This window comes from Manis javanica, chromosome 12, assembly GCF_040802235.1.
Source record: "Manis javanica isolate MJ-LG chromosome 12, MJ_LKY, whole genome shotgun sequence".
Classification (NCBI taxonomy): domain Eukaryota; kingdom Metazoa; phylum Chordata; class Mammalia; order Pholidota; family Manidae; genus Manis; species Manis javanica.
Window position 1 is genome coordinate 23207890 of NC_133167.1, and position 12297 is coordinate 23220186.

Below are 12297 nucleotides of genomic sequence, written 5' to 3' on the forward strand. Positions count from 1 at the left end.
GTGGCTGCTGTGTTCCTTGGCTTGTGGCTGCATCTCTCCCTTCTCTGCCTCCTTCTTTGCCGCGCGTTCTCTGTGTATCTGTATTTAATCTCCCTCTGCCTCTCTCTCATAAGATCCTCATGGCGGTACTTAGGGCCTATTTGGATAATCGGGGTGCTCTCCTAGTCTCTATAACTTAATCAGATCTGTACAGACCCTTTTTCCAAATAAGGTATTCCTCGTTCCTGGGATCAGGATGTGGACATGTTCTGAATTCTTTGTCAGCCCTGCCTCAGTGACTGCCCAGCACTCTCTCCCACGGCAGGAGGACGTGCTGATGTAGCATGCATGCCCTGTTTTGCCATCGGTGGCCTAATTTTTCATTTACGAATAAGTGTGACGTTATATGACTTGTCCAAGATTGCTGCATCTGAAGAATACCAGCAGGAAACATATGATATACTAAGTAGGAGTTATGGAAGAGAGTTTAGGAAAAGGGTTTTTATAAAGGTATGGGCAGCATTAAGGAATACTAACAAAGATTATTGAAGTTTCAAGACTAGTTCCAGAACTGCTTGGCCTAATGAAACAAGGGGAGAGTTAGCCTGCACTGATAGCAGCTGCGGCCTTTGGTAGAGGTCTGCAGGCAAGTGTTGGGAATGAGGGACAAATACCAACCTCACTCCCCTTTCTCTTCAGTTTGCTGCCATTGCCTTTCATTGGCTGAACCCAAATGAAAACCAGGGACAAGGTAGCGGTTGTCATCCATCTGGGTCGGTTTCACCAGATACATGACAGAGTGGAGGAGAATAGAGAATGGATCTAGAGAGGCTAAGATACAGGCCAGTCCCTCAGCCAATAGTGTCGTAATGAGGAGCAGAGTGTAACCATCTTTATTACAAAATTTATTGCAACTTTCAATATATCAAATTTAACTCAACAAATATTTATTGAGTATATGCAACATGAAGGTTCTCTATGTAGCATTCCAAAAAAGGCCAAGGAATTTTTTTTTGTAGGTTGTAACAAAGCCAGACTGAAATTACTAAGAAAAACATTATTTTTTACACAATAATGATGTGAGTCTGAACTTAAGTAGGAGTCAGAATGAAAATACATAGAAGGATATAGAGTTGATCTACAATGGAGTAACTGATTCATAGGATTTGGCAAAATATTATATATGGAGTGAAATGGAAAGCTATAGAAAAAAGAATGACAAGTATTAATCCAAGATTTTAAAACCAAATTAGAAAATGCTTTTGTAATTTACAAAATTAGTAAAGTTAGCAGACAAGCTCTAATGGAGATGTTTTCTTTGTGTCTTCAAGTCGAGTCCAGTGGGATATCTATGTCAAATGACAATAAGGCATTTGAAATATGGGTTGATTCCTGAGATGAGGTAGGATAAGAAGGGGGAGTATAATAAAGATTCTGTTCACTTATTAGTAAAATTGTATTGCTTCTGATGAGCCATATACTTTACAAGAATTTCATAACAGAATGATAAATGTGATCGACTAATATTACTACTTTCAGAGAAATCATTAGAAATGGCAGACTTTTTTTTTTTTTAGGACTTTTATTCTGTACTCTTTTGTGTTTCCTTTGACTGCTTTTGTGGATAGTTGATTTTATTTTTTGCCCTTAGTATTTGGTAGAGATGGCAGACATTTAACAAATAACTCTAATAAAAATAGGAATAGGTGTTATGATATGGGACATATACTTATATAAAATTCCTAATATAAACCTGTTAGTTCCTGCTCAGAGGTGACAGTTTAAATTACAAGTGGGAAAGAAGCTTGGAATAGGGGCCCAACGTAATTCTCATGTATGGGTATTTTGGACAGAGATTCTGCACAGGTACTTTAGATATGATAATAATGACTTTTTTTGTATCTTGTGAATAGCAGTGTTATTTACACAGCTTTGATCTAAATCAAAGAATGAAAAACTACATAATTTTGCAGTTGATTCCATATGTTTTTAACAACCCTGTCATATTTCTTAAAGTTATAACATATACATTCAAGACATTACAGAAGAAACCAAAGAATATTAAGGACAAAACCAAGGTAGCATTTCCACATTTAAGGTATGGGAAGAGTTAGGACAGAATAAAATATTAACAGCAGCCACAGAGAGATTGTCAAAAAGAAAGATGGTCAGAGAGATAAAACAACGAAGAAACTCAGAAAAATGTAAGAATGAGAGAATAAACATGTTGACTGGTGAAAAGGAGGTCATTGGTGACTTTTTTAAAAAATAATTTGAACAGAAAGAATGCAAGAAAGTTGCAGAAAAACTAGAGCCTAGGGAGTAAAGGACTGTAAAATGAAAAAATAGCCAAAGTGGGAATAATAAATATTCCCAAAGTAGAAAAATGGCAAAATCTAAGGAACTTTCATTTTTAGAATATGGGATATCTAAATATACTTGTAGGTACAGTGAAGGTGCCAATGTGGAGTGAAGACAATGAAGTTTTACTAGGGATAAACAACTAGTGATAAAATGATTCAAGGAAACAAAATGGAATATATTAGGAGTACATTTTGCAGAGTAAATCTTGTGAATGGTAAAAGTATGTTTTTTCATGTTCAGATATACAAGTCATAATAAATGAAATAAAGAATCAAAAAGAAATTAAAACCTAAAAGAGAGGGCTACTGTTGGAGGATCAAAACACTCAGGACAAATCTCCATGAATATATGCTTTTCTCAAACCACATGTGGAAGTCTGAGAATTCAGATGGTGGAAGCTGCCTTTGGCCAAGGAGTAGCCAGATGGGAATATTGATGGGAAAATAATTATATGATGATGATAAATGCTTTACTGTAATAATCACCATTATTATAGGCTAAAAGTGAGGTGAACAAAGAATAGCAAAAAACAGGCATCTTGATTCTCCAAATCCATGGAACTGAAACCAGAGATTGGAAAGGAGTGCTAAGACCTCTGAGCAATGTGGGCAAACTTAAACTGGTGACATATTATTTCATATTGATATGGAGTTCAGGCTAAAAGAGAGGTGAACAAAGCATAACAAAAAGCAGGCATTAAAAAATTCATGAATAAATCCAGTCTCCTTTCCATGACCAGGGGGCCTTTCATGATCTGGGCCCTCCCTCTATTTCCAATCTCATCTTGTGCTGTTGCAGCTCTTGCTAAATTCCAGACACATGAATCTTTTAAGAGCTTCCAAAATTTTCCAAGCTCAGAAAATATAGAGTCTTTCCTCCCATCTTTTTAGATGTGGCTTCCCATAATTCAGATCTCAAGACACATTTCCTGACAACCCTTATTTCAAGTAACTCTGCAACTACCATTTTATTATCTGTTATAATACCCCATCTAGTTTCTCCATTACCCTTAATATAATTTATAATTATTTGTACATCTGTTCTCTACTTGTTTTTATTGTTTCTAAGTTGTCTTTCCCAGTGGAATGCATGCTTCACAAGGATAGAGATGACACTGTAGACAGTGAGTGAATGTGTAACAAAGGGATAGGGAAATACAATTACGATAGAGGGATATTGAGTGTAACTAGGTGCAGGGGGAAGGTAGGAAAAAATACACAGTCCGAAAGTAGAATCCTACCTTGTTTAGAATTATTCACAAAGTCTTTCTTTGTACAGCATGATAAGTAATAAGTAATATCTAAATTTGAGATTCAGCCACCCAATGGGTGAGTGATGGAAAATGGAGATGGCAACCTGCTAATTCCAAAAGTTAGAGAGATCCCAATCTTGATTCTCCAAATCCATGAAATTGAAACCAGAGATTGGAAAGGAGAGCTAAGACCTCTGAGCAATGTGGGCAAAATTAAACTGGTGACATATTATTTCAGTCTCTCTAATTGCTTCTCACCTACTTGTACCAGTAAATTATTATTTATTCTAGACATGAGGGAACAGAAGCAGATTTCATTTATTTTATTATCTGGTTACCATCTGCAGCAAACAGGTTTATAAAACATTATTATGGACCAATAATTTTATTTCATTTTTCATCACTGCCATCATAATTATCCCCTTTGTTTTCTTCATCACCATCAGCCTATCTTTATGAGAGGCATTTGTTTTAAAAACAATCACAAATCTGCTGACTGTGGCATTAAGCACAGTTTTATATGTCTACATTAATTGGCTATCTTTTCTTTTTCTCTGTCCCCCTTTTTATCTTCCTTATCCCTGATGCAATGAGATTTTCCCGATTTTCAGCTGGAGGGTATTGAATTAATGGTCCAGAGACATAATGAAACAGTGAAAGTTTAGCTGAAGTTAACATTAAAAAAAAAGAAAAAGAATAACCCATAAGTTTTCACTGGCCATATATTTTGCTTTGTTTTCTGTTTTTGTAAAACCACTAATGAACACGAGTGAGAAAACAAGTTTAAGTTGTAAGGTATAAACATCTGAAGGCTAGTCAAAATGATGACTTGATGTGACAAATGCTTGGCTCACGTTTATTATTGTACAGAAATGTCTTCCCTTCCGACTGAAATAGAGATACAAAAAGCATAGGCTAGAAAGTAATGACACACATGCTTCAGAGCTTTTTGTCTATGCCCTGGTCATCTCTTGGTAGTTTTAAAAAATGTCCTTACTCAAACCAGACCTCATTGTAAAGAAAAATGTTCTTGCTTTAGTTATTTCAGCGCAGTACCTGTTACATGCTTCCCCTCTATCCAATGAGAAAACTTTAATTCACCTACAAGACAAAAATTTATACAGTTAAAGGGAAAACAAAGACAAAATAATTTTATTTCTGGAAAAATAGACAATGCACCTGTCAACTTTGTTTATCCCAGGGGCCTTCAGTGACATTTTCTAGTGACAGCAACAAAGATTCCAAAATTGTTTCAAGAGGTCCCACATGGAGATAGGTAACAGAGGACATTATTAATTTTAACAGAGTAAATTATTGAAACCCAACACTCCATTATTAAAACTCTGGGATTTTTTTTCCCTTTCCATCCCACTCATCACTCTAAATGAATCCGCTTTATTTTCTTTATCTTTTCCCCTATCCCCCAAAAAAGCCATCTGCTATTTCCTTTATAAAAAAATAAAACCTACAATTAGTGTCTTGTTCATCTTTTCTTTCTCAAAAAAGAGAACTATTATGCAAATACTCTGCAATTTGGTTTCAAATACTCTATGTAGTTTGATGAGCAATTTTCCTTAATACAACCCCAGCTTTTTTGCCAGGACTTACTAGTAGGTTTTCTTAAAAGAGAATTTCCATGTGACTTTTTTACACTCTTCTGGTGTAAACTTTTCACATGCATATTTAGAATGGAATTATCATCATTACTTCTTGAATTGTAAAAGAAAAAAAATTGTTTGTGTATTTCCTCCTGACAAAGGAGCCTGAAATAATCACAAAACCTTTCTTTTACCTTAAATTTCATCATTTTCTTTACCTTAAGAAATGGCCTGTACCAAATGGTACTCTCAGGAAATCAGAGAAATATGTTTTGTTCAGCTTTATCTGAAAGCATCTTGTAAGCGATGGCAGTTGACTTGTAAGCACAAATTTGTTGTTTGATTTTAGTTGCTCCTCAGGAGCTAAAATATAATTGACACAATTCATTCAGGCATGGCTTATGTCAGATGTGGAGCTGTCTTCGTGTTAACAAGGTAATCATCTACAGTGCACAGTGCTGATGGAGCTGAAAAATGATATATATATATACACACATATATATTATATATATATATATATATTTTTTTTTTTTTACTATCATAAGAAATCATACTGCACTAAGATTCAGAAATCCTAAGTCTTAAAACTAATCGTGCTACTTACTCGGTGTATGACCTGGGGTAGTAATCTCTTTTTACAGCTCAGAACGAATACCTCCTTGGACGTCTTTGCAGGATTATAACGAGGACTGAATAACTGTTGCATGTTTCTGCTTTTGCAATGAATTATACACACACATTTGATGGTGATATTCTGGTAGCTTCACCTTGGAAGTTGCTACAAAAGCAGATTCCTGATCAATTTGTGGACCTGATTATCTGAGAGTGGTGCCAGGAAAGCTACACTTGTAATAAGCAACCTAGGTGACTATTAGGCACATGAAAGACTGAGAGCCCCCAATGAGAAATAGAGAAATACAATCAACTGCAGTTTAATTTAATTACATACCCAATACTTGATATCTAATTATATATTTAAGATGGTGCTTGATTAAATTAGATATTTTGTTTGGTTAGATGTTCATTTATTGGTGTATATGTGTATATTTGTGTGCATATCACAATTTGGTGAAGGAACCGTCTGGTTTACATTTTCAATATTAATGTTAATTAACAATTAATAGTAATACTAGATTAAATAATAGGTAATTTAACTTGGCTAGCATTCCTCTCTGTACTCTCCTTATAACTAGATTGGTTAACTTTATCTCAAATGTTTACTGAAATATAGTGTGCAAAGCCAAAATGTTTCTACCCTGTGGATCCAGATGGGACCATATTAATAGTAATAACTCAGATTTCCATCTCTGGTGATAATGCAGAAACTCCAACTCCTAAAGAACTCTCCTCAAATAGTTTGGGAAGTTGCTGGGTATTTCATAAGCACCTATAAACCCATCTCCCAGTTGCGGTCACCCTGTGGCATCTATCCTGTCCTTCCTTATCAGCTCTGCCCCCACGTGGAGCTTCTCTGGTCTCTGAGAACCAAGAGGTCATACCCCCCAGTGCTGTTGACGGGTACCACCTGAGGATGGTATTGTCCTCAGTGGATTGATGCCTCTCAGTGCCTCCTTGGACTGTCAGTCCTCGAGGTGTGGTAAGTGGTGCTGGGCTCAGCAAGGGCACTCGTGCGCTCTCCTGTTCTGACTCATCTGGCTCCCTGGGGCCCCAGGAAAGGGGAATTGGAGGATGTAACCTACTTGGAAGCTCTCTAGAAAACAGCAGTTTCAGCTTCTGCCCCCAAAGGCTCAAAAGAAAGTCCTTTGAGTTAGGCTGACACCACCTTTCTAGCTATTTCTTCTGTTTGGCCTTGTATCTCCCCTTTCTGTAGGCATGTACCCGTACGCTCCTACTCTTCCTTATTCAAACATGGAAGTGTGATACCTCACATATGACCCTGGCTGGATCCAGTGACCCCATATACTCCATTGGGCAAACCCCAGAATTGTGAATAATCTTTAGACTCAGCTCAACTCAATACCATTAAAATAATAGTGGAGGTTCTAAGTGAATAATGTCCTCCCAAATAGCTTTAAGATAACAGTAATAGTGATAAATATCAAATACTTCTACAAGGCTAATAGTGAAAGCTAGCAGTCTCCAGAGACTGTCCTCTCCCTTGCTGTTCCCCACTGTCCCCTGACCAAAGTAATCACCTCAAACTTTTCAGCAATTTCTTCTTTTACTTAACTCTATATTGAAGGAATATGTTTATACTGTCAACTCTTAGTTTTTCCATTTTATGCATTATATACTAACTTCTCACTATGAACAACAGAAATGTATCTTTCACTTCCTGCCCATCACCACCTTGCATAAGTGTATCTTCCCCCCTTCTCCTCATTTTTCATTAGTCATAGGATATTTGCTTATATCAACATTTTGTGTTAATGTCATTGTGCTTATAAAACTACTCCCTTCTGTGCTCCATAGTAAATACAATGATTTTCTTTTGTTGTGAGTATCTTGTGTTTGAGCTCAAATTGACTTATTCTTTTTTCCTACTTTTTTGTGTATCAATCACTAATTTGATTAACTTTTGCTAGAAAATATATATATACTCTTAATGTATTTTAAGCTCATAGCAATTCTGTCTTCTTAGGTCACCTCTCCCAGCACAATATGTTCTACTCCAGTCTGGACTGGCTGCTGTCTCAGTCTTGTTCAACTTTTAATCTGTAATATCCCATCACTGTCATTTCTTTGTTTCCTAAATTAAATGTACTTTTTAATCCCCCACCTCTTTACTTAATAAGTACATCTAACAGAGAAAGGAAGCATTTGAGATAACTTTTGTTTTTAAAGAACAAGCACATCTGAATATGTCTGTATATTGACTTGGTTAAAATTTTGCTGAATATGAAATTTGAGGTTTAAATAAAACTTTCAGAATTTTGAAGTTCCAGCTACATTTGGGAGAAGCAACTGGAGTGTCACTGCATATAAATTTACAAATCCTACTATTTTATCAGAATATGTCTCTTTCCACTGGGCCTAATATCCATAGTCTACAATCCTTTGGGTTTAGCATGTTCTAAGGATGGAGGGGCAAAGGAGCTCCATAGTCCAAGTGCTCCTGAAATAGAATCCGAGGAAATCCTGCTGCAGTCAGTCCCTCCTTTTCCGATCGTGGAGGTCGGTAGTGCTAACACTACTTGAGCCTTTGGTGGTGATACCTGCGGGGTTAGCTATATGTCTTCTCAGTTCTACCCCTACTATGTTAGATTTCTTATGCTTGCTAAGTAAGATACTCCTAGTAAGCCACTTCCTACTTTTCGTATCCTAGCCTTATCACCTCCTCTCCATGACTGTTGGTGTCTGCCTTTGTATTCTTTTATTAGTGTAGCAGAATTGAGAATAAGTAGAAGTAAATTTGTGTATTCCATCTGCCATGACATCTTAAACAGAAGCTCAGTATAGCTTTCTGTCCTAAGTTTTTGTTTTGAAAAATTTCAAAGCTACAGAAAATATTTGAGAATAATATGAATATTCTCCTACCTTCACATAGGTAAACTGATTGATAATAAATTGCCATATATGTGCCACCCTCCTCTGTGTGTGTATGTGTGTGTATGTGTGTGTGTGTGAATAACATTATATCTGATTCAAATCTTAGTAAAAATACAAAATAATTTTGGATTAGAGACTAACTTTATAATGCACTAATTAAGCATCATATGTCTATATTTTATCATCATTAAGCAAAGATGCTTTTATGATTATGATAAAGAAATCAGACCTGTTTTCAAATTTAATGAAATGATAAAGTTGTAGTAGACACATGTTATAGTCTCACCTAGCTCTCAAATTTTATGATTCTCTGAATTGTGTTTTTGAAATAACAGTTTTGAAAATGAAATAAATTTGATTAAAAGCAAAGTTATAGAGCAAAATATGTTATTAAAATGTTTATTCTACATAAATCCACAGTGAGCAGATTGCTTGTAATTGTTTAAGTTTTGATGTTTATAATTTATAAATTGCACCTGTATATGTTGTCTGAATCCAGACCAATAACAGATGACTTAACTTTGGGTCACCTTATTCTACCTGCAAATAACTGCATTTGTACAGATGATTGTACTCTAGAACCAAAAATCAAAGGTTAAAATTCCACTAAATAAGTTAGGATTCAGTTACAACCTACTTGGCAGTATATAAACTCAATATTGAGTCCATGTTACAGAAGAAACAACACTGCTATTAATTTTATATGCAGTTTTTCTATTTTCAATGTATTCTATAATGTTTTCCATTTTAAGTAATGTATAATCTTTGGTTTTATTTTAATTTAACTTGAACTAAATCACTTGAGGAATATAATAAGCACAATAATGTCTCTTCATTTTTAATTGATTCCATTGAGTGAGTACATTTTCAGAATCATTATCAGCACCATTAGTAAATGCAAGTAACTATGATTGTAAAGAACTTTGAGTTGAAATGATGGTAGTATATTTTTTTCTTAAAGGAAGCTCTGATCATGGCAAGTATGGACCATCCACACTTAGTCCGGTTATTGGGTGTGTGTCTGAGCCCAACCATTCAGCTGGTGACACAGCTTATGCCCCATGGATGCCTGTTGGATTATGTCCATGAACACAAGGATAACATTGGATCGCAGCTGCTGCTCAACTGGTGTGTCCAGATAGCTAAGGTAAGTGCCCATCTCTATGGAAATGACTTTTCTGGCTTTGTAACTCTTAATCTAGAACAGTTTTGATATTAGAAACATGTTGATACTTTCAGTCTATTTAAAAACAATCAATTATACTACTTGCTATTTTGAAAGATATCTAGTGGAAGATATTTACATTCAAACCACAGATCACACACATGATATGATGGTGTATTTTTGGACTATTGTACTGTGCTCTTTGTGTTATATTGACCAGATGCCAAACAATTTGCTTACTGGTCAGGAGGAAAAGTTGTTATACTGGAGTGTTTGGATTTTTGTTTATTTTGGTATAGTCTACTTAGCAAACAAAACCAAGAAAAAAAGATTATATGAATGATTCCATATTTAGATGATTTACTAAAATAGCATGTATATTCAATTCTCAGCATGACAAATGATCAACTTTTCCTAGACATTTTGATAATTCTCAGTATTTTTTTTTGGCCTGGCATAAGGCCTCAGACATGTGACATACATCAAGAAAGTGGTGTGGATCTTAGTACCTAGAGGGGAGACCTGGCTCTGTAGTGGACTAGAGACTATGTACTCCCCTCTAGGAGCCTGGCAATTATTCCCATCGGAGTTATCTGATCTTCCAATCAAGAGGGGACAAAATTCTGGGTTTTTGTATGTGACTTCTCCAAATTTAAATCTGGGCTTAAACTTTGGAAGCACTCTGGGAACCAAACAAAGCATTCATGTCCTGAAGTCTACCAGTATGTAAATTTTTACATTCAAAAAAACCATCTGTGATTATCTATACCAAGAATATTTCTTGAAAATCTTGTTCTAGATGAGTTGGTCTAAGATGAGTTTTAATTCACCATTTCTACTCTTATTTACATCAAAATATGACTTGATGTTCTATAAATTCCACAAATATGTCCTTCTTCTTATTTGTGTAATATAAATGCCAAAATGTTAATTTAGTATTTTTGGCCTGTTTCTTTTTACAATCTAAGAATGAATAAAAATATGTTACCCAAAGCAGAAGTTTGAGATAATTCTTAAAATGCAAACTCAAAAAATTATTTGACGGAAAAGCCCAGTTTAGTTTATATACTGCAAACCTCCATACAGTTTCTTTATGGAACATCTATTATAACTTTTTGAATATTATGGACCATGTATTATAATTCTGTGAATATTACATGACAAACTCACAACTGAGAGGATTCCTTATGGTAATGAAGTTTGAAATATAACCCTTCAAAAACTGACTTACTTATCTAAGAACTTCTGTAATTTATGAGGTGAGCTAAATATGCAATAGAAATCCTCAAATCATCCTAGCTTTATAAATGAAAACAAAACTAAGTTTCAAATTTTTTAGCTGTTCTCTATATTTCCTGCAGTGTTGTCCATAATTTAGATTTTGTCCTTCAGGATTCCTGGCATTGATATATCATTTATGCAAGACTCTAATAATAGAAATTACTTTGAGTTCCCTGAATAATCACACTGTTTTTAACTGTTTTGCCTTTGTAAACGCCATCCTTTCTGCCTAGAAGTCTTGTCTCATAGCTTCTTAATTCACATCACATGGTGTTTTTCATCTATCAACACTGATTGGGCTTCCTCCCCTTCTAGAACCTTCCCTAGTCAACCTCCTTCTCTCTAAACAAAGGTAACTTCTTCCTCTTCCACGTTAGTTTTGCTCGTTGGCATCTTGAAGGCATTTTTATTAGTTAAATGTTATAGTAAGTGTTTACACAACCCTCTGAATGTATGGTGAGTTTATTTAGTCATTAACCCTTGAATAAGTATTAGTGGATTTCTACCATGTGCCAGGTGCTCTGCTGACTGAAGTGGCTAGAAGTATACAACATGGACATGGGCCTAGTTCTCTCTGTATAATGCCATGAACAGACATTTAACGAATAAAAACAATTAAGTATAGGATTAAACACTTTCATTCATGTTTTGAAGAAAATAATTATAGGGGAGACTTAAGGGAGGATCTTACTGAGCCTGATGGAAAATAATTTGGCTACAGGGAGAAAATTTCGGCAGAGGAAAGATTACACAGAGCAGTAATATAGATATGGTGACCATGTAATTATCACCCTACTGGGACAGTTTGGGAGTGAAAGCAGGTTCTATTACCTGTTACTTCAGGACAACAGGCACACATGTCCTAAACAGAGCAAGATATGTAACCCTGTGTAACATGAAAAGTTTGGAATTAGTATAAACGCAGTAGATTTTGAGGGATTTTACCATGGAAGTGACATAACCTAATTTACATTCCAAAGAGAGCATGTCAGTTTAGGTATGGAGGTTAGATCAAGGCAATACAAAAATGAAAATAAAGATACTGGTAAGAAATATGATAATAAAATAAGGAGAAGTAAATGGGATTAAAATATATTTTTGAGACAAATTTAGGCAGTTGGTTATGTACCCATGGCCAGTGAGGGGAG

The 12297-nt window shown here is 35.3% G+C and overlaps 1 protein-coding gene across 5 annotated transcripts in view; it reads left to right on the forward strand.

Moving 5' to 3' along the window:
• The window catches only part of ERBB4 (erb-b2 receptor tyrosine kinase 4), a 1111691-nt gene that overhangs the window by 910229 nt on the left and 189165 nt on the right, over nt 1–12297 (forward strand). For all 5 annotated transcript variants that reach the window (XM_073218152.1, XM_073218154.1, XM_073218156.1 and 2 more), the window contains one exon: nt 9665–9850. In XM_073218152.1, the coding sequence (XP_073074253.1) occupies nt 9665–9850 (186 nt within the window). The remainder of the gene's footprint in view (nt 1–9664; nt 9851–12297) is intronic.